Raw genomic sequence first — 23,975 nt, 5'->3', positions numbered from 1 at the left:
TAGTGGACCGATTGAATGTGTTACTATAAGTGGTGGGATGTTTCAGGGTTTCACCCTCCAGAGGTGTATGAATAAAGGATACCTACATCGATCAGTGGTGTGTAAATCTAAGGTGTACTCATCAGGGGAGTTTTATTTTAATATTATATTATCGATGGTGTAAGAATATAAGATGTTTTCATCGATGGAGTTAGAATTTGAGATGTTTTCATCAATGGTGTATGCATTAAGGTTGTCGCCACTATGATTCGCAAATATAGACTGTTCCTATCAGTGGTGTTTAAATTTCGGATTTAATTATAAATGCTATCTGAAGTAAAAGTGTCAGCACAAGTGGTTCACAATTCACCAATTCACTTGTAATGATGTGCCCATCAGTTGTTTGCTAATTTACCATGTCATCATCAATAAAGTAACCATCAGTGGTTTGCGAATTAACTATGCCAACATCAATGAAATGACTATCAGTGGTCTGCAAAGTTACCATGCGATCATCAATGGAGTGACTATCAGTCTGCGAATTAACCATGTCATCATCGATGTAGTGACCATCAGTGATCTCGAATTCACCATGTTATCATCAGTGGAGTGACCATCAGTGGTTTGTGAATTTACTATTTCATCTTCACTTGTGTGACCATCATTTGTTTGTGAATTTACCGTGTCATCATTGATTGTGTGACCGTCAGTTGTTTGTGAATTTACAGTATCATCATCAATGGTGTGACCATCAGTTTTTTGCAGATATACTATTTCATCATCAATGGTGTGACCATCAGTGGTTTGCGAATTTACCATGTCATCATCAATATTATGACCATAAGTGTTTTTCCATTTTACCGTGTCATCATCAATGGTTTATTCATCAGTGGTTTGCGAATTAACCATGTCATCCCCAATGGTGTGACCATCAGTGGTTTGCAAATTTTTCATGTCATCATCACATGTATTTGAATTCCGGGCGTTACGATTATGATTTTATATTTTCACCATTAGACCTGCATGAGTTTAGGGGTCATAATCACATTGTGATTTTAAGGTGTCACTCTTAATCACGTTAATATGACTAATGTGTGAATTAATTTATTTTGATTATCTCAAGTGTCGGAATATTAGGTCTCACCATCAGTGATGTTTTAACTTAAGATGGCCTCATCATTTAAGTGTGATTCTGAACGGTTTCATCATTAGTGGTGTGTGAATTCTATGGGTTTTTGTCACTATCGGTGGTGTGTGAAATTTATGGGTATTTGTCATCATCAATGGTGTGTAGATTCAGGATGCTGTATTCAGTGGTGGGTGAATTTAAAAGGTGTCAACGTCAGTGGTGTGTGGATTAAAGGGATTTCACCATCAGTGATTGGCAAATTAAGGGAGTCACCGTCAGGGGTGAGTGAGTTTAGGCTGTCAGCATCATTGTTGTGTGAAGTTAGGCTTTCAACATTAATGGTTGTTTAATTGAGGTTGTGATCATCATTCATGTGTGAATCAGTGGTGTTTGAATTTACGATAAAATCATCAATTGTGTATAAATTTTTGGCGTCATTATGACTAATTCCCGATTTTAGGGTTTCACCATAAGTATGTGCAAATTAAGGATGTCTGAAGGTAGAATGTGTGAACCTATATGGATTGAACATCAATTGTCTTAAAATTAGGAATAACATCTTTTTGATAGATATATTTAAGACTTCATCATCAGTAGTAAAGGAATAAGTGATATCACCATTATGAGTAGATGAATTAAAAGATTTGTCATCAGTGATGTATGTATTAGTGATATCACCATTATTGTTAGATAAATTAAAGACGTCATCATCAACATTGTTAACATTAGGATATCACTATTAAAAGTGCATCGGTAGTCAAAACGGATAAAAATTAATGGTCACACTTGTATTTATATTCTACATTCACAATAAATGAAGAAGGAATTTTTTTGTCATCAGATGTCAGAAGTATGATCCGAACTTTTATTATAAAAAAGGATATCATATTCACATTCATAGATGACATAGGTCAACACAAGTGAAATGAAACCCAACTTTATATAATTCTATCAATTACTTATTTTTCTTAAATTAGTGTTACATTAGACATTTGTTAGATCTGTATGATTAATATCTTATGTTCTCATCAACTTCAATTAAAATCAGAGGTCTACAAAACATCTTTTACTTAGAAAACCTAATTAAAACTTTGTCATTTGTATTATCTAATTCAGTTTGACGATTGAAATGTTAATTCTACTAATTTTTTTAAAGAATTTGATGCATTGAACCTGTCTGATAATATTAACAACATGATTTTGTACTAAATAAAAAATCAACAGAAGTATAATCAGATTGAGGGGATTAGTAACTATAATCACCTTGTTTCTCGATTCCTTTCCACAGCCTACAGTGATCAGATAATGGACAGTCTCTAGGTGTCCTTTACCAGCAGCCAACATTAATGGTGTGGATTCCGTCTGTAATATTGACATATAACAAAAATCAAAACTTGTTTCCCAGACTAGACCATGTTTTGCTATGAATTTAAATAATATGTAATCACAAGAATTAGTGGGAACACTGAATAAAATGAAAAATCGCAGTTGTATTTATTTTGTACATATTCAACAAATAAAAACCATGTTTAGATGTGAGATGTCAGAACTATGATCCAAACTGTCTTTTAAAAATCATATATTGCTTTACAAAAGTATAAATAAAAATCGCTTTACGAAAAGTATAAATGATCTGATTGAAGACGGAGAAGACATGGAAATAAAATCCCATTTTTTATTATTTCAATTCATTATTTCAATTTTGAACTAATATCGCAAAGACCTATATGTCAATATGCCCCTCAATCGTCTAAGATTTTGTCATTATAAATTAAACGAAATGCCAACTCAAAATAGTGAAATGCAAATCATGTGAATTGAATAAACGTATTTTGTGGTACGAGAAACACCCTCTACCTTCTCAAATTGAATCATCACCTCATTTTCTGAGAACTGTTCGATTTGACAATACTAGATAAATTATATCTTAATGCAGATATAAGCACAACTTGTTATTATCGGCTATCAGAGATTTACAAATTAAAAGTTATTTGTCGTCATTGAACTCTTTCAATGTTTTAATATTAAGAGTTTTCTGTCCGTTAAACCTGTCTGGTTTTATGGCGATCACAATGTGATCAAAATTAGAAAAAAATATATTATCATCTTGTTTCTAAGTGTTGTGTTACAGCACAGTTGGGAGAAATTACAGAGGATCTATAGTGGTGTGTTTCCATCGAATATTAAAATTAATATGAACAGACATCAACACTTGTGTAATAAAATGGCAAATGTTGTGTTATGGATATAAACATAATGAATGGCGTTTGAATTGAGGGTTTCGTCATCATTGGTGTGTTAATATAGGGATATCACATCTATTTGTGGATTAATTGGTTGTCATCATTAGAGATGTGTAAATAAGAGATATCACTATTATTGATAGATGAATATCATATGATAACATCAACGGTTTTTGAATTTAAAGTTTCATTATGTAAAATCAACACGAGACAGATTTTAACTTACGTCATAAAGTGGACAAAGTAATGTTATACATATACATTAAGGGTGTCTTAATCAGTGGTAAATTATGAACATCACCATTATGGTTGAATGAATTGAAGGCGTCACCATAGTAGCTGTGTACATAAGGGATATACAAATTATTGGTGGATAAATTGAAGGTATTATCATCGTCATAAAATCAGAGGTCTACAAAATGTCTTTTACTTAGCTGACAAAGGCGAGCAAGGCAACTTATATAAAATAACCAAAATTATTTGTGGCAAAAACACAGGATCATTTACTATTATTTTTAAAGACAAGCTAGGGAATTTTTTATCATCTGAAAATGAACAAGAACAAAGATGGACAGAACATTTCAGTTAGCTACTAAAAAGACCAACTCCAACAGAACTCCCTATTATTGCAGAAAATAACAACGAAATGGAAATCAGCATAGAACCACCTGAAATGCATAAGTTAATTTCTGCAATCAAAAGCCTAGAAAATGACAAATCACCTTGAAACGACAATCAGAATGCTGAACTGTTTAAATTAGACAGGCTTATCTGCCATCCTGCTTTACAACATCTTTAAAGACATCTGGAATAGAGCACAGATATCATACATCTGGAATAATGGCACTATAATCAAAATACCAAAAAAAGGGAGCACTTAATGATTGTAACAACTAGCGTGGCATTACACTACTTTCCATCCCAAGTAAGATCATGGCAAAAATCATAATTAGACGAATTGCAAACTCCATTGATGATCTACTACGTCCGGGAAGAGGTTGCATCGACCCAATATTTACATTAAGAAATATTATAGAACAATGCACAGAATGGCAACGGCAGCTATATACAAACTTTGTTGACTTTGACTGGATAATGAGACAAACAACTGCTAATACACCAAGAGTTATAAGATGGAGTACTTTCACCACTTTGGAAGACATAGATTTTGCTGATGACTTAGCATTGATGTCTCACACACACCAACATATTCAAGATAAGACCTCAGAGCTAGAAAAATATTCAGGACAGATGGGGCTGAAAATCAACGTAAAGAAAACTGAAATCATAACACTTAATGTAAACATCCCAGGGTCAGTATTGATGGATGGAAAAAACATTACCACATTTTGATACCTTCACATACACTGGCAGCACTGTTACTACCGATGACGGCGCAGAATGTGACATCAAAAGAAGACTATCAAAGGCAAGGTCAGCTCTTTACAACCTGCAGGCTGTATGGAGATCTAATCAAAATACCATCTGGACCAAACTGAAACTTTACAGTAGCTGTGTTTTGCCAGTACTTTTGTATGGTTCAGAATGTTGGAGGATGACAGAACAAGACCAAAACCAGCTGTCTGTATTCCATACGAAAAGTCTAAGAAGGATTCTGCGAATCTTTTGGCCACATAAAATTTCAAACGATGACCTATTCATCTGATGCCAACAACAAGATATAGCCACAATAATAACGCTGGAAGGGGATTGAGCATGTCCTACAGAAAGACCAGGATGATATCAGAAAGACAGCACTCCACTGGACCCACATAAGGTAAAAGAAAGAGAGGAAGACCCAAAATGACATGGAGAAGAACTGTAGAGGTAGAGGCTAGTAAATACCAACAGACATGGGGCACACTACAGAAAACTGCCAACGACAGACAAAAGTGGAAAATCGTCGTTACTGCCCTACACGCCAATGACGTACAAGGGCAGTAAGTAAGTAAGTAAGTAAGTAATGTCATATCAATCAGTAGTCAAAACTGAATAAAATAACCAGTCACATTTGTATTTATATTCTACATAAACAACAGCAAGTCTGAACTATGATATGATCAGAACTGAGATAGAAAAAAGTTAATGGCTAAGAAAAGTATATGATGTATATATTAATGAATGAAGTAAGTCAAAGCAAGTTAAATTAAATCCCACTTTGTTTCAATCTATTTATTATATTTTATGAATTTGTGATGTTTACAGTCAATCTGTAGGATACAAACCAACTGTTTAAACCTCCAGGAAAAAAATCAAAGGTAAACATAATGAAATCTTGTAAGAAAACAATGTTTACCTTTGTCATTTTGATTATATGATTCTATTTGAAGATCGAAATGTTAACACTCTTTGCTTCTTTCTAATCTTTCTAGCAAGTATGTATTGTCTATTAAACCTGTCTGATTAACAACAATGATTTTTTTTTGATTCAGTATAGGGTTGAGTAGAATCAGACTAAAGAGATAAAATATAAAGTCACCTTGGTTGATCTGCCTTCTTTATCACAACCGACTGTGATAAGATGACGGAGGATTTCCAGGTGTCCTTTCTGTGCTGCATACAACAATGGTGTCATTCCGTCCTGTAATATCAACATATAACAAACATCAAAAGATTGTGTTATAAACTGGGCAATGTTGTGTAATCAATATAAATAAAATATATATCGCAATTATCAGTGGTTACACTGAATAAAACGACCAGTCACACTTGTTTTATATTGTACACGAACAACAAATTAAGGCCATTCAATGACCAGAGCGAGTATGTAAACTCATTTTTTATAAAATTAATAAAGGCAACAGTAGAATAAAATTAACAAAAATACTGAACTCCGAGGAAAATTCAATCGGAAAATTTCTAATCACATGGCAAAATCAAATGACAAAATGCATCAAACAAATGGACAACAACTGTCACATTTCTGACTTGGTATAGGTGTTTTCAAATGTAGAAAATGGTTGACCCTGTTCGAAATTCATAAATCGGTTGAGAAAAAACAAATCTGGATTACAAACTAAAACAGAGGGAAACACGTCAAATACAAGAGGAGATCTACGACACAACAGAAGCACGACATTTAAACGTAACACACACAGAAACCAACTATAATAACAATGGCCGTATTCCCGACTTGGTACAGGACATTTTAAGAAAAAAAAATGGTGGGTTGAACCTGGTTTTGTGGTATGCCAAACCTCCCGCTTAATAGTTGTATTAATGGATCATTAAGGATGAGTAAAATTTCATTAGCTTTGCCATTAATTTTATTTTTAATCTATAATCTTGACAATAATTTTTTTTCCCATTTGTAGAGCTTTGCCGTCAGAAGTATGTTATTTTACACAGCTGAAGTGCGTTAAGGTTTGTTTATCAATGTCATGTCAATGTATAGGACTTAACTATCAATGACATATGGTTAATAAAGCCTCAATATTCGGAATATAAGGTGTCATAATTATTGTTATGTAAATTAATATAACTTAATAATGAGCTGTGTATCATTGGATCAAGAAGAGCTACAGACTCAACATTACTAAAATATAGAGCTTCGATTTTAGTTGTGTGTTTATACATAGAGCTTCTCTAATAATGGTGTGTTAATTTAAAGAGCCTCCCGATCAGTGTTGTGTTAATGTATATATGTCAGTATCATTGATGTGTGAATTAATAGACTCTCATTATCACTGGTTTGTTTATACTATCGAGCTTAAACATAAACGGTGTGTTAATTTATAGGTCTACTATCAGTGACGTGTGAATAAACGGTGTCTTCATCGGTGTTTTGTTTTAATTTATAGAGCTTCACTCTTAGTGTTTTTTTGGTAATCTATATATATTTCTCAGCAGTGTTGTGTTAAACTATAGAGATTCACGTTCATTTGTGTGAATATACGACGTCTTCATTAGAATCATTATTTAAAGAGATCTTACATTTGTGGTGTGAAACTTCTGAAGCGTCCACATCATTGTGTGCAAATTTTTATTTATTCATGGTCAGGTAAATGCGAATTCAAATAGCTTCTATATCCCTGTTGTTGTAATCTATATTATAGAGCTTCACCATTAGTAGGGTGTTAATTTTTAGAAGCTCACTTTCTGTGATGTTTGATAATATGATGTCTTCATCAGTATTCTTTTAATGTATATAGCTACACCATCAGTGATTTGATAATCTATAGAGCTTCACTATCAATGGTTTGCTAAAATATCAGTGTTGTGTTAATTTATAGAGCTTCCCTACCTATGACATATTGATTTATAGTTTCACCATCAGTGACGTGTTACTTCTCAGAGTGCTGTCAACCGTGGTATTTTTATTTATAATGGGGACTGAACATAAGTGGTGTGGTTATTTAAAGAGTTTTGTCATTAGTTGTGAGCTAGTATATTTAGCTTTACTATATATTGGATTTTAAGATGGTACCCAACACTTTCACTAAAATTGATTTGGCTCGTTTAATTTTCATAAAATTTAGTCAAAATATTTACTTTGATCCTTTAACAAAAATATAAAATGTTTAAGAATTTTGAACCAACCGTTATGTCAGAAAAAATACACTGGTTTTATTGCAGTTTGACAAACATCAAGTTTGATCATTGAGAAGGTAAATATTCCTTTTACAACACAACGTAATTAAAACGTTTAGCTGACTTTACAGAGTTATCTCCCTGTAGTGTTAGGTACCACCTTAAGATGAGAATTTTTTTTATGAGGTACTGTGAATTCATTTATTTTCGTGGGTATCAATTTTCACGGATAGAGAAAAAAAGCCATTTCATAGGATATGTAAATTGGTCGTTCTCTGTTTCAAAAATTCAAAAAAGAGAAAATTTCAGATAGTTATTTCGTGGATCTCAGTTTCAATAATACTATTAAACAAAAGATAGATATTCATTGAAAGCCTTAGTCATTCTAGGTGAACATGTTAACTTAAAACTTCGATTCAATTGTTGATAATCATTTGTTTGTTTTTTTGTAGTTTAAAACTATTTGTCAGAACTTCAAAAGGTAAATGAAGCCAATGTACAACGGTTTAAAAGTAGTTTTCCCCTAATCACGACATATTCAGCAAATTAACAGTCATTACAAAATGATCAACAATAAGAAACATTCTTATGAGATCCAATCCTATAAAGCAATGGTACATTATTTACCTATCTCGCAGTATTGTAAGTTAAACTATAGGGAACCTGTAAATGGCAAGTATGTTGTCTTTCTTAAGTTTGATGTAACAAACAATAATTCCATATAATTGTAACGAATGATTTTGCATTAAAAACTTGTTTAAAAGTTGAATGATTTGTACTAAAAATGTCAAGAGGCTTCTAAACAAGCACTCTGAGAGTATTGAATTGCAATACATAGTCCCCTACTGGTTTAAAATTTCTTGCATTGATATTTTGCATTCATTTTTTCTAAGCCCAAAGACTATTTTAGCAAAAGATCACTTTAACAGACAAAAGTACGAACTCGATCTATAACTTGTCACATGATTTAGCAAAAAAGCAAATATCAAATCAATATATTTAAGCATTACGAAAAAAGTTCTGAAAACTGATTACTTGTGTCAATTTAAGAAGTCCAAGGAACATAACTCTGCACAAAAAAAAACCCATTAAAACAGAGTAGAATCCAAACATAATCTATAACTAGTCAAGATACAGCTATATACCAAAAATCCATACCAAATATCATATCAATACCTTTCAAGCACAAAGAAAATAAATGCAGCAAACTGATCATACATACAAACAGACGGACGGACGGAGTGCAAACCTAAATTCAGCTTCAATTTAATCTGCAGGGGGCTTATAGATAAGTTACAAATGTCAATCACACTGTTTTCGTGTGCAGGTTAATTATTTTTTTGTAAGAATGTCATTTTGGTCCATAAATAAGAAAACACACATGCTTCAATAGCAATTTATCAACACTTTACACGAAAAAGCAACGTATGTCCTACTGAAACTACCTTATTACAAGTTTGTCACTCATTTTGTAGGAATCAAAGATGTTAACTTTAATATTCCTGTCATAAAAAATATAGCTTATGCGTTATGTTACTTACTTAATCATTGTTAATCTTGTTCATTTATAATCATCAATAAACCAAAGAGGCCTAACACAGTAATAATAACAACTTGCAGTTTTTTCTCATCAACTATTTCAATTATAGATGTCATTGTTTATGTATTCAAAACATTTTGTTTTCAAAATGACGTTTTAGGTTACTATGTTTATCGCAAGTAAACACTATACTAGAATTGCACAACAAAACTGGAAAGAAACACTCTACTAAAATACACATTTTTCTCGAGATAATTCTTGTGAACGACAAAAACATTAAAAATTGGAACACTAAGAATGAAAAAAATTTGGAATAACCTGTTAAATCAAAGGGATATTTCGACTTACATGCTTTTAAAATACTGCGGAATCATTATTTTTCGTTGGATAACAGCTTTCTTGGGCTTCGTTGGTATAAGTCAGCCACAAATTAAAATGTCCAACGAATTGCAACGTTTTCATAGGCTATGTATGTAGAGATTTGAAATCAAATGTCCAAGAAGTTATTCTCTATCGACGAAAATTGAAACCCACGACTATATATGAATCCACAGTATGGTATTATCATTTATTTATAGATATGATAACTTTTCACTGAATTACCGGCATTGTTGATTGAATGATTATTTGTTGCTTAACTTCAATTGGCAAATACAGTCGAAGCACCATATTTTGATGTCGACGGGACCGGACAAGAGTATTCGACTTATTCGACGTCGAGTGTGCCGTCGTAAATTTGGAAAACATGAAATACAGTACGGTATTAGATTAGATTTGTGTTTAACTAGACACTTTTAAACAGTGGACCATTTTTCGATATGACAATTTATAATTGTAATCTTCATATTGTTTGGTCCTTCAGATACAAATCATGCGTTTAAAAATCTATAGTATACACACATATTTAATTAGGTCAGTCCCTATATATTATTGAATCAATCGTGGAATGAAACAAACAAGTTCTGAACGGTCTCTATTATATATATTAATTATTATAAATTTATTCTTATTGTCTTAATCCTTTTAACTTTTTAAATCAACGAATTATAATTTTAACGATACATTTTTCTGCTTCGGTACTCTAAATTCATTTTGGTATGTCAGGTGAAATACACTCGACACACTAACGTTCACCTTGAACGATCAATAAAGGTGTGTAGTACCGGTTATCCATAAAAATGTCATATACTCACTTTTAATGTCTTTTTAAAGATATAAAATACATAAGAAAAAGCCGATTTGAATTTTTAATTAGCATGTCTGCATCGTACAAAAATTCCTGCTATCGAACTTTTAGACGTCGTGGGCAATAACATTGATAATGGAGATGGAGAATGTGTCAAAGAGACAACCACCCGACCATAGAGTAAACAACAGCCGAAGTCCACCAATTGATCTTCAAATCCGGAGGAGTCCTTCAGCTGTCATCTAAACAAGTATGTTACTAGTTCAGTGTTAATGGACGTCATACTAAACTACGAATTATACACAAGCAACTAAAATAAAAAATCATACAAGATTAACCAGGGTCAGAGAATCCTAACTTGAGACAGGCACAAAAAATGTGGTGGGGTAAAACATGTTTTTTGAGATCTCAACCTTCCCCTATACCTCTAGCCAATATAGAAAAAACAAACGCACAACAAAACACATAGTAAAAGTCAGTTAAAGAGAAGACCGAATCCGATGTAAGAATTTGTAACACAATGACAATGATACATTAAGTAACAAATGACTAGTATCAGTTACTGTCATTAAAGCTCAAGACCTCAATTTAACTGATTGAAAGATTGTGTCTTAATTATATGAATATCAATCACAATCCCTCCCGTTAGGGGTTTAGTATTTTACCATCATAAAATATATGAGAAGGACATAACCCGTGTGATGCCAACAACTGGTTTTAGAAAAAATCTGTTTAATTCCGACGCAAAGATCATATAACTGAATCAATATTAAAGCCAAAACTTGCAATTTTTAATGACCTGACAACAGTATCGTAACTATATCCCTTCTTTGAAATCTATGTTGAAAGGTTTTGTTATCTTTTGAGGTGAATACTGATATTTTTGTGCTTTTTTAAAGAATATTACCATAAAGATTATGTGAAATACATAAAAGTATACGATGTCTGCTTGTTGAGTTATATTTACGAATGATTTCCTTGTACCGATGATAAAGTTTAATAAATGTTTTGACTAGTGTGTGATAACGAAAACCATGGTGTAATATTTTTTTCAGTAATACATAAATTTATCTTGCTAAAATCTACAACATTGTTATTTACACGAGCGAATCGTACAAGTTGAGATATATAAGCACCATAAGATATCGACAAGGGAACGTCACCATCTTAAAAATGGAAAATTAAGGATAGAAAATGAAAAATCATCTATTTTATCATAAATTTTTGTATTAAGCTTCCCGTTAATGATATAGATATCTAGATCCAGAAAAGGGCAGTGATCATTGTTAGGATTAGCTTAATTTAAAATTAGTTTAACAGGATACATTTCTTTCGTAGACATACTGAAGTCGTCATTACAATGCATTACTGAGAGCCAATATATAATCCAGTGGTGTGCGGATTTAACATACAACTATCCATTGTGTGACCATAAAAGGTGTCGGAATTTACCATGCAACAAAATGACAAAGAAATGTCACAAATACTAACCATCAGTGTTTTGTTATTCTACCATGCCATCATAAATGATGTGACCGACAGTTGTTTGCGAATGTATCATGTCAACATCAACGGTGTTACTATTAGTGGTTTGCGAATTGACCATGTCATCATCACACGTATTTGAATTTTAGGCGTAATCAATATGTTTTAGGTTGTCACCGATTTCGCGATTTAAAAATGTCACCATAAGAGATGCGAAAATTCAAATTTATATCTTCACTTGTGTGTGATTTAAGGTGTTGTTAGTGGTGCAAATATATTGGCCTTTACCATGAGAAGTTTTTTTCAAAAACACCCTTTATTTATTTTGTTTCAGTGTTTTAATTGATCTTGAATATCTAAGGTGCTGGAATATAAGTTGTCATTATCAAGGTGTCTGACCCTGTAGTGTCACATCTGGTTGTGTGTTATATCAGATTGTCATCATCAGTGGTGGGTAAATGTTGGGTGTTGCTATCAGTGGTTGATGAAGCAAGGGTGTCTCCATCATTGGAGTGCGCCTTTGGAGGGGTGTCACCATCGTTTTTGTTGGAATTAAAGGATTTCACGAGCAGTGGCTTTTGAATCTAGGTTTTCAACATCAGTGGTTGGTGAAAAGAGGGTGTCACCATCAATGATGTGTGATTTTAGGCAGTCATGATGAGTGCAGCGTGATTATAGTCTGTCACCATTAGTTGTCGGTGAATTTACGGTGTCACCATCAGTGGTCTGTAAATTTAGGTTCTCATCATCAGTCACTGGTGTACGAATAAAACCCGAATCTATATATTTAACTGAACTATTTGTTGTCATCAAAAAGATGTTTCACATTCGATCTGTATGATTATCATAATTTTACAAATCGTGTTCTTTACAACTCTAGGTAAAATCAGAGGTTTACAAACTATCTCTTTTGTTAGAAAACAAAATCAAACCTTTATCATGTTTACTATCTCAAGTTTGATGTTGTGCAATACAATTAAATTATAAATACGTTGTGTTCAAATTGTAATGATGTACAAGTCATAATTTGCACTGTTTCTTGTACACGTTATCAGCTTTCTTTTATGAATCGCTTAACACAAATGGATGATGCAAGCATACAGTCCTTGTATTACGCATATTTCTATTTTATTTTCTTGACTATATAATACAGTTTGATACTGAATATTGATATAAAAAACATTTGAAGAACACTAAAAGACATTTTAAGGTTGTGATTTTGGTATGAGGAGATAATTTAAACTAGATCTAAAACCATTCAGGTATCCTTATTTCTGGTATAAGGACACAATGAATAGCACTAAATGTTAGGTTGAAGTATATATATACAGTTGAATGTGAGATATCAAATTTATACATTTTAAAAGATTAACTTTTATCACCTGGTGAAAAAGTTATCTCAAGCAGTTTGGCGTTGAAAATATAAACACTATTTATTTAATTCTAACAAGTATGTGTTGTCCATTAAACCTCTGTTTACAACCTGATTTTGTACTAATTCAATATAAACAGAAACAGAGTCAGACTGAGGTGACACTATGTATAATCACATTGTCAATTGCTTCCATTTTATAGCCGACTGTTACAAGATAACTGACTATATCTAGATGACCATTGTTGACAGTACACAGTAATGGTGTGATTCCATACTGTGATAAAACAGACATACAGACTTGAATCACTAAACACAAATGATTGATGCAAGCACACAGTCCTTTGTTACGCATATTTCTATTTTATTTGCTTGACTATATGATACAGTTTGATACTGAATATTGATATAAAAACATTTGAAGAACACTAAAAGACATTTTAAGGATATGATTTTGGTAAGAGGAGAAAATTTAAACTAGATTTTTAACCATTCAGGTATCCTTATTTTTGGTATAAGGACACAAAGAATAGCACTCAATGTTAGGTTGAAGTATATACATACATTTCAATGTAAGATATTAAATTTAAACATTTTAAAAGATAAACTTTTATCACCTGGTGAAAAAAAGTTATCTGTCAAAAACCTTTTAACTTTTACAAAAAAGATCTGATATTATAATTTAAACAAACTTACACAAAATATATATTTCACATGCATCGGTAGTCAAAACGGATAAAAATTAATGGTCACACTTGTCTTTATATTCTACATTCACAATATGTAATTGAAGAAGGAATGTTTTTGTCATCATATTTATATTCATAAATGACATAGGTCAACACAAGTGAAATGAAACCCAACTTTATATAATTCTATCAATTACTTTTTTTTTTTAATTAGTGTTACATTAGATCTGTATGACTTATATCTTATGTTCGAATTTGGTCTCATCAACTTCAAGTAAAATCAGAGGGCTACAACATATCTTTTACTTAGAAAACTTAATTAAAACTTTGTCATATTTATTATCAAATTCAGTTTGACGATTGAAATGTTAATACTCATTTTGTTTAACAAGAATTTGATGCATTAAACTGTCTGATAATATTAACAACATGATTTTGTTCTTATTAAAAAATAAACAGAAGTATAATCAGATTGAGGGGATTAGTATCTATAATCACCTTGTTTCCCGATTCCTTTTCACAGCCTTCAGTGATCAAAAAACGGACAGTCTCTATGTGTCCTCCTTCAGCAGCAAACATTAATGGTGTGGATTTCATCTGTAATATTAACATACAACAAATATAAAAACTTGTGTCACAGACTAGACCATGTTTTGCTATGAATGTAAATAACATGTACTCACATGAATTAGTCGGAACACTGAATAAAATGACAAATCGCAATTGTATTATTTTGTACATATTCGACAAATAAATGCCATGTTTAGATGTGAGATGTCAGAACTATGATCCAAACTGTCTTTTAAAAATCATATATTGCTTTTCGAAAAGTATAAATAAAAATCGCTTTCCGAAAAGTATAAATGATCTGATTGAAGACAGAGAAGACAAGTGAAAAAAAATCCCACTTCATATTATTTCAATTCATTATTTCAATTTTGAACTAATATCGCAAAGACCTACATGTCAATATGCCCCTCAATCGTCTCAATCGATTTTGTCATTTTAAATTAAACGAAATGCCAACTCAAAATAGTGAAATGCAAATCATGTGAATTGAATTAACGTATTTTGTGGTACAGGAAACACCCTCTACCTTCTCAGATTGAATCATCACATCATTTTTGAGAATTGTTCGATTTGAAAACACAAGATTAATTATATCTTAATACAGATATAAGCACAACTTGTTTTCCTCGGGTATCAGAGATTTAAAAACTACAAGTTATTTGTCGTCATTGAACGCTTTCAATGTTTTAATATTAAGAGTTTTCTGTCCGTTAAACCTGTCTGGTTTTATGGTGATCAGAATGTGAACAAAATTGAAAATATATATCATCATCTTGTTTCTAATTGTTGTGTTACAGCCAAGTTGGGAGAGATTACAGAGGATTTATAGTGGTGTGTTTGCATAGAATATTAAAAATAATATGTCCAGACATCAAAACGTGTGTAACAAAGTGGCAAATGTTGTGTAATGAATATAAATATAATGAATGGCGTTTGAATTGAGGGCTTCGTCATCATTGGTGTGTTAATATAGGGATATCACATCTATTTGTGGATTAATAGGTTGTGGTCATTAGAGATGTGTAAATAAGAGATATCACTATTATTGATAGATGAATATCATGTTAACATCAACGGTTTTGGAATTTAAAGTTTCATTATGTAAAATCAACACGAGACAGATTTAAACTTATGTCATAAAGTGGACAAAGTCATGTTATACATATACATTAAGATGTCATAATCAGTGGTAAATTATGAATACCACCGTTATGGTTGCATGAATTGAAGGTCACCATAGTAGCTTTATAAATAAGGGATATAAACATTATTGGTGGATGAATTGAAGGCATCATCATCATCATCATCATCATCATCATCATCATCATCATCATCATCATCATCATCATCATCATCATCATCATCATCATCATCAGCATCAGCATCAGCATAATCATCATCATCATCATCATCATCATCATCATCATCATCATCATCATCATCATCATCATCATCATCATCATCATCATCATCATCATCATCATCATCATCATCATCATCATCATCATCATCATCATCATCATCATCATCATCATCATCATCATCATCATCATCATCATCATCATCATCATCATCATCATCATCATCATCATCATCATCATCATCATCATCATCATCATCATCATCATCATCATCATCATCATCATCATCATCATCATCATCATCATCAGTGATGAGTTTATATGGGATAACACAATTAAAACTGGATGAATTGAAGGAGCCATCAGTTGTAGAAAATAGGGATATCACTATTATTGTTAGATGATTTGAAGGGGCCACCATGATTGGTTGATGAACTAAATGAGTCATCATAAGTTTTGTGAGAATAACGGATATCCCCATTATTGATGAGTGTAAGAGACAATAACAATCAAAACCAAGGAGTAAACAAAGACTCATGAAACCAAAGGACATTTACATCAACAGTTATACATAATAAATAAGAAACAACACAAACTCTACTAAAAACCGGGAGTGAAATCAGGTGCTCTGGAAGGGTAAGCTTTTCCTGCACCGTATACGGCACCCGTCCTGTTATTTCTTTGTTCAGTTCGGTAATGATGGAAAGTTATTATGGCCGAGGAAGAATATCAGATATGATTTCTGACACACTTTTGTCATAATCGCCAATCAGCTCATGATGGCAACCGTAAAATGTCTGAGTGATGACCTTAATTTGATTGATTCATAGCCCTGTCTTAGCAACTTTTGAGAAAGCAGTATTCCTCGTTCAACAAAATCAACGTACTTTGAGCTAGCTCTAGAGTAACATATCAATTGAGACACATATACTCCATATGCCGGTGCCGCTGGGATGTTGCTACACAGAAATGGAAAGTTGACTATATGAAGATTAAATTATCGCGTTTGTCATAAATTTTGGTATTCAACCTACAATCAGTATTCATTTGGGCCAAATTTTGGGAAAATATGTGACATCTTTACCCACTTTGTGCAATATTATTAGTAAAAAATGCAGGTTGTTGCCATGGATACACCAAAAAGAAATATCGTAAACCATTCAACAACTGGGTTCAGATATATGGAAAACACTGATTACATGTACATGCATATGCACGTATATGACACAAAAAGTAGGCTTAATTTGTAAGAAAGCAAAGAAAAGGGGATCGATGGTAATATGTATGCATATTGCTATCTAGCATCAGTACTAATCTAGTGACAAATCTCATGTTGAAGGAAAACGAGCAGAAACTCCCTTAACAAACAGTGTCCTACTTTACTTTCAGGAAATTTTTATAACCATTGAGGTCCTCTTTTTTCCTCCTGCAAGTCTCTCATACTTTTGATTTTCCCATTTTATTAGGGACTTTCCGAATAAATTTTCCTTGGAGTTCAGTATTTTTGTGATTACTATTTATACTGCCCACGCAATAGTCGCCTTTTTAGCCACTGTATTATCTAGATTTGTTGGCACCCTTTGCTGTCTACCCATTTCTGTTTGTTTTCTACGCTCTCTTCAAGCTCTCTCACAGCTATTAATCTATCTATCTAAGCTCTTACCACCTTGCCAAACAATCCAACTACTTTATTTCCATGTAGATATTTTAAATATATAATTTTACTCAGACCTTCTGTTAACTACTGAATCTAACCAAACAAACGGGGAACATGTCCATTGGATCGACACAGATAATTCCCCAGCTTGCATATAACGTTATAAAGAGTTATACTCAAGAACGGTAAAAGTGACACTGCTCAAATTCGCACTTGATCTGCGTTTTATGGTATTGCGTTTCAAAAAATTTGGTGAAGGCAAAATAAAATTAGAGAACGGAAACTAATTGTTTGATGTTTTACCTACAATCACGATTTGTAGTGTAGTTGATTTGTCTGTTGTGTTGTTTTGTTTTCTGATGACTAAGGTACCGGTGTATGGACAGTGGTAAAAGTGTCAGTGCTAGTATCTACACAGTTTGTGAGTTGGCGACAAAATTGCTGTTGACTGCATTTGTTACATGTATATAATACCATGTTAAAAAAAGATTTCGAAAAATTGTTTGTGCTGTTTTGAAACTTGTAATAATGGCCTTATTATAAGCTATGTGTATATTAAACCCGCAACATTTGGGCTTAATTGCTATAAAATCAATTCTCGTGTTATTTGTTGTGTACAGGCACCTACATCAGTATGACGGTAGTTGTTCCTTGAAAGTATGTAATAAATGTAAACACATGAATAGAAAGTGAGACAAAAGTAAGAACAGTCATAGGAATGCACACGATAAGCGATACATTATATTTTTTTCTATAAAATACATGAAAAATGAAATACTAGTAAATTTTATAGTCAAAATGAACCAGAATGACTAGGAATTAAGCAAACATCCGCAAAAAATATGATAGAAACATTAAAATTTAATATAACAACACAAACAAGAAAAATTTCTGAGCGAGATTCGAACCCTTACTTCAAAACCATCATTTATTAGTAGTTCTGTGCTCTTTTTTTTTTTTATCTTTATTAAAGAAATATCGTAAACCATTCAACAACTGGGTTCAGATATATGGAAAACACTGATTACATGTACATGCATATGCACGTATATGACACAAAAAGTAGGCTTAATTTGTAAGAAAGCAAAGAAAAGGGGATCGATGGTAATATGTATGCATATTGCTATCTAGCATCAGTACTAATCTAGTGACAAATCTCATGTTGAAGGAAAACGAGCAGAAACTCCCTTAACAAACAGTGTCCTACTTTACTTTCAGGAAATTTTAATAACCATTGAGGTCCTCTTTTTTCCTCCTGCAAGTCTCTCATACTTTTGATTTTCCCATTTTATTAGGGACTTTCCGAATAAATTTTCCTTGGAGTTCAGTATTTTTGTGATTACTATTTATACTGCCCACGCAATAGTCGCCTTTTTAGCCACTGTATTATCTAGATTTGTTGGCACCCTTTGCTGTCTACCCATTTCTGTTTGTTTTCTACGCTCTCTTCAAGCTCTCTCACAGCTATTAATCTATCTATCTAAGCTCTTACCACCTTGCCAAACAATCCAACTACTTTATTTCCATGTAGATATTTTAAATATATAATTTTACTCAGACCTTCTGTTAACTACTGAATCTAACCAAACAAACGGGGAACATGTCCATTGGATCGACACAGATAATTCCCCAGCTTGCATATAACGTTATAAAGAGTTATACTCAAGAACGGTAAAAGTGACACTGCTCAAATTCGCACTTGATCTGCGTTTTATGGTATTGCGTTTCAAAAAATTTGGTGAAGGCAAAATAAAATTAGAGAACGGAAACTAATTGTTTGATGTTTTACCTACAATCACGATTTGTAGTGTAGTTGATTTGTCTGTTGTGTTGTTTTGTTTTCTGATGACTAAGGTACCGGTGTATGGACAGTGGTAAAAGTGTCAGTGCTAGTATCTACACAGTTTGTGAGTTGGCGACAAAATTGCTGTTGACTGCATTTGTTACATGTATATAATACCATGTTAAAAAAAGATTTCGAAAAATTGTTTGTGCTGTTTTGAAACTTGTAATAATGGCCTTATTATAAGCTATGTGTATATTAAACCCGCAACATTTGGGCTTAATTGCTATAAAATCAATTCTCGTGTTATTTGTTGTGTACAGGCACCTACATCAGTATGACGGTAGTTGTTCCTTGAAAGTATGTAATAAATGTAAACACATGAATAGAAAGTGAGACAAAAGTAAGAACAGTCATAGGAATGCACACGATAAGCGATACATTATATTTTTTTCTATAAAATACATGAAAAATGAAATACTAGTAAATTTTATAGTCAAAATGAACCAGAATGACTAGGAATTAAGCAAACATCCGCAAAAAATATGATAGAAACATTAAAATTTAATATAACAACACAAACAAGAAAAATTTCTGAGCGAGATTCGAACCCTTACTTCAAAACCATCATTTATTAGTAGTTCTGTGCTCTACTGATTGAGCCACAGCGATCCTTATCCATACATTTATTATTTAGGAGCTATATCGCTACAATTTTTCTTTAAAAATTTGTTTTTTATGTAATAAGGACAAACCAAACCAATATCATTTTTTAGGGAAAAAGTAGTATAAATTACTAACAGTCATAAAAACCAATACTTTTTTTTGGTTTAAATGTCCTTCCGGGGGGATACCCTGTTTTTCCCACGTAAAAACAACCGAAATTCCGCATATTGAACGTTCATCCTTTATTAGGGTTAAAGTAACTATTGATCACACATATCATAATATTTGTAAATCGAGATATTGATCAAAAAGCATTTTTATTTTTTGTTTTTATAGTAAATTTTATTCTGTCGGCACTTTTTGAAATTGGTCCTTCTGTGAAAAAAATTCACGACAAATTGGCCCTACCTCTTTGGACAATCGGGATCATCGAGTTGATCTGATCGGCAGTGTAAACCTAGCTTAATATGAGTTGTAATCAAATTTCTATCGCGGACAAGGGCTTTTGCCCGGGCTTCCGAAAAGAGGGCTCTGGGGTATGCGTACAAAAGATAAACAATGTAACAGTATACAAAACGCAACATAGAAATTGAAATGAAGTTAGATGTGGTGAAATTGCCAATTAGGCAACTATCCACCAGAGTTTAAATGCATTGGATATAAGAAATCATATAAAGGCAACCACCCATACAGCCTTTAACACAGCGTATAGTCAACTACAAATAAACACCATGCACCTTGTGAAGAAAATCAAACGAAAAAAAACTTACGGTATAATTCATAAATAAACAAAATCTTCATAAAAACAAATATTACACACATGATACAACGACAACAATTGAACGTCATGCTCCTGACTCGGGAAGGTAAATGTACATATAGAAAGTGCAAATGGCGGAGTTAAACATGTATGTGACCTTACATCGGATTGTTACAGTATTGTAACAGCACAACATGAGAAAAATATGTAAACTAGAGAAAGTGATGCCCCCCGCACTCCTCTCTTAAGTAGCTGTATTATAACAAAGTCAATTTATGACTTTTTCTGACATAAAATTGTGCCTGGGAGACACAATTGATGCCCCAGCAGATGCAAAGTGTTATTTCAAAATAACTATAACATTTAACCGCTTATACCCCAAAAATGACAAAGTTCAATTATCTCCCAAAAGAGCAAAAATTATTAAAAATTAAAACCCTGACCACATGTACACCTTCAATATATGTACAAACAGCCAGCAGAGTGAATACTTTGTAGGATTCAAACTATAGGAGAAGTTATCTGGATATGTTCCTTTAATGCAAGTAAAGGAGTAAGTTCGGTAATGGTCCTATTTAGCCCCGATTTTAAAATTCAATGTCGCAAGATAAAAGAAGTTGACTTAAAGACAGTAAGTTATATAGAACTATTTCTGTCAAAGTTTTATTCTAAAGCTTTAAATCTTTACATCCCAATTAGGTCAAAATAAGGGATTTTGGCGAAATGTAACAAAATTGACCGATTTTCAGCCAAATTTAGGACCAAGAAACATAGAGCGCAGGCGTCGACAAATTAAATATGCAAGTATGACATGTAAAATGTCATAACACACATTATTTTCAAAGATCTTTATTTGTCGACGTATATGCTCTATGTTTCCTGTCCCACTAATCAATGAAAATTAAGCCATTTTCAATTCCCCTCTATTATGGTCTGGGTTTATGTGGTTTGAGGGTAAAAAGCATTATTTTGAGGGGAAGTGCTGTCCAACTTTTTTATGAAGCTGGACTTCTTGAATTTTGCCTTGAAAGTTATTTATCATGTTTGCAATGAACAGAAAGACATCTATGCATAAACTTAAGGGGCTTATTAGTTTTGCATCCAAAAGTGGAGGATTATTTTGTAAATAACTATTTGGTAGCAATTTATCATAATTGAAATTAAATTGAAAAAAGAAAACAAATACAGTCACAATAATTCATTCACAGAAATGAAGTTTTACAAACTCAAAATATTAGTTGTCTTTTTTTATTATCAGATTTTTCATATCAATTCATCTATTGCATTTGACTATTGACCAAATTTGTTGTATGATGCCTTACTGATTTAGTCATTTAAAACACACCTAGAATGATTTTGCAGAATGCAGGATAATGCACGAAGGCACAAAGAAAAACCCTCCATTCCCTCACTCCACATTATTAGTAATTTTTATAAGTCTGTGATCTATAAGAATAAAGGCAAAAATGAATTCACAATCACATTATTCAAATATGAATTAAACAAACAATTGCATATATCCCAAATAAAATTATGAGCTCACTTCTAAATAGTTTATAGTTTCTCTAATTCACCAATATGCAGACTGACATTTCATAACATATTTTTCAGGAAAGATACATGCAGGAATTGGAGCCACACATTTTAACAATTTCCTTAATGGATTGAATGTACTTTCTGTGAATTCATCAACCATATACAAATATAAAGGAGAATGAAACTGGAAAGAAAATATTTGCAGTTGCAAAAGAATCCTGTAAATTAATTAAGGAGAAGAAACAGTTTTAAACATGGTTAATATACTGAGTAGTTGGAAGATAATTAAATATTTTAATTTTCCAAAGTAGATATAAAGTATAATGAGGACCATAATTATATTCATATTTGCCCTAGCAGTCATTAACATGAATTAACAGATCTTGGTAATAACTTTTCAAGTTAAGGTTCAAGTTTTCAAATTAATTTTGAGGTAAAGTAGTGATATACATACTTAAAGACCTTCAAGTATAGATCATGACAGAATTTGTTTCAACAAAAATATTGAACTAGATTTATTTACATTTGTATTTATTAAATGAAATCTATTTTTATGGATAATTTCAACAAATTTAATGAAACCAAATTGGTTTTGAAAGCCTTTTATTATTATTATTATAAGTTTAATTGTTAACAGCCTGAGTTTCTAGTTAATTTAATTGTAATATGTTCTTTTATTTTACATTTGGTACTACTTTTTTTCATTAGGTTGAGGCCAGTTTTGTTGCAGAATGGCATATTTTTGGTACTGGTTGGACCTATGAAAGTAATACAGGTAAATTTAAAGAATTTAGGCTTTAACTTTATTAATAGAAAAGATATTCCCAAATATCAAGGTCAAAGTTGACATTGTAGATTCTATACACCCTTGTGAAATCTGTAGAAACAACAGTCTTCTATGGTGAGAGAATGCCATACTTTGCAAATGCTCTTGTCAGTTCACGAAAACTGATGTAAACAGATGACTCTCAGAGTCTCAGTTATTAACTCAGCTTCCAGGTAAAAGAAGGTCACAGTGATTCACATTTTACACTATTGATTTGTACTTTTTTTATTATTATTTTTAAAATATAGATTTAATTATCATGACTGCCACTGGTTCCTATGTGCAACAAAAAAGATAACTATCTGATATCACAAACTTGGTCACTTGGTAAATATGTAACTTTATACCAAAAAGAACAGTTCAACTGTACTGATTTAAGGTAAATGGTCAAGGTCACATCTATAAAATATATACCTTGAATTTGCATTTGTATTGGACACTGTAATGCTCCCTATATTGTCACTTATATTGCATTCCAAATTTTCATTGTACATAAAATAAAAACACATCATATGCAGAAGCAATATAAAATTGCATACCCATCAGGTGACCTAATTATTTTCAATCACTTCAAAAACCTGGCAATATATCACATTATGATATTAAACGCTAAATGAGTGTCTTTGTTAGTTAGGTATATAATCTTTTTAAACTGATGTTTTA

At 32.2% G+C, this 23,975-nt stretch overlaps 1 protein-coding gene across 1 annotated transcript in view; it reads right to left on the bottom strand.

Moving 5' to 3' along the window:
- LOC139503146 (protein fem-1 homolog A-like) overlaps positions 1 to 23,975 on the bottom strand; it is a 90,400-nt gene that overhangs the window by 52,346 nt on the left and 14,079 nt on the right. The window contains exons 3-4 of the mRNA XM_071292874.1: positions 14,652 to 14,750; positions 2,372 to 2,470 (exon numbers count right to left, since the gene is read on the bottom strand). Of these exons, the coding sequence (XP_071148975.1) occupies positions 2,372 to 2,470; positions 14,652 to 14,750 (198 nt within the window). The remainder of the gene's footprint in view (positions 1 to 2,371; positions 2,471 to 14,651; positions 14,751 to 23,975) is intronic.

The sequence above is a fragment of the Mytilus edulis genome, chromosome 14, assembly GCF_963676685.1.
Source record: "Mytilus edulis chromosome 14, xbMytEdul2.2, whole genome shotgun sequence".
NCBI classification, from domain to species: Eukaryota; Metazoa; Mollusca; class Bivalvia; order Mytilida; family Mytilidae; genus Mytilus; species Mytilus edulis.
This window is presented reverse-complemented; position numbering and strand designations above follow the sequence as displayed.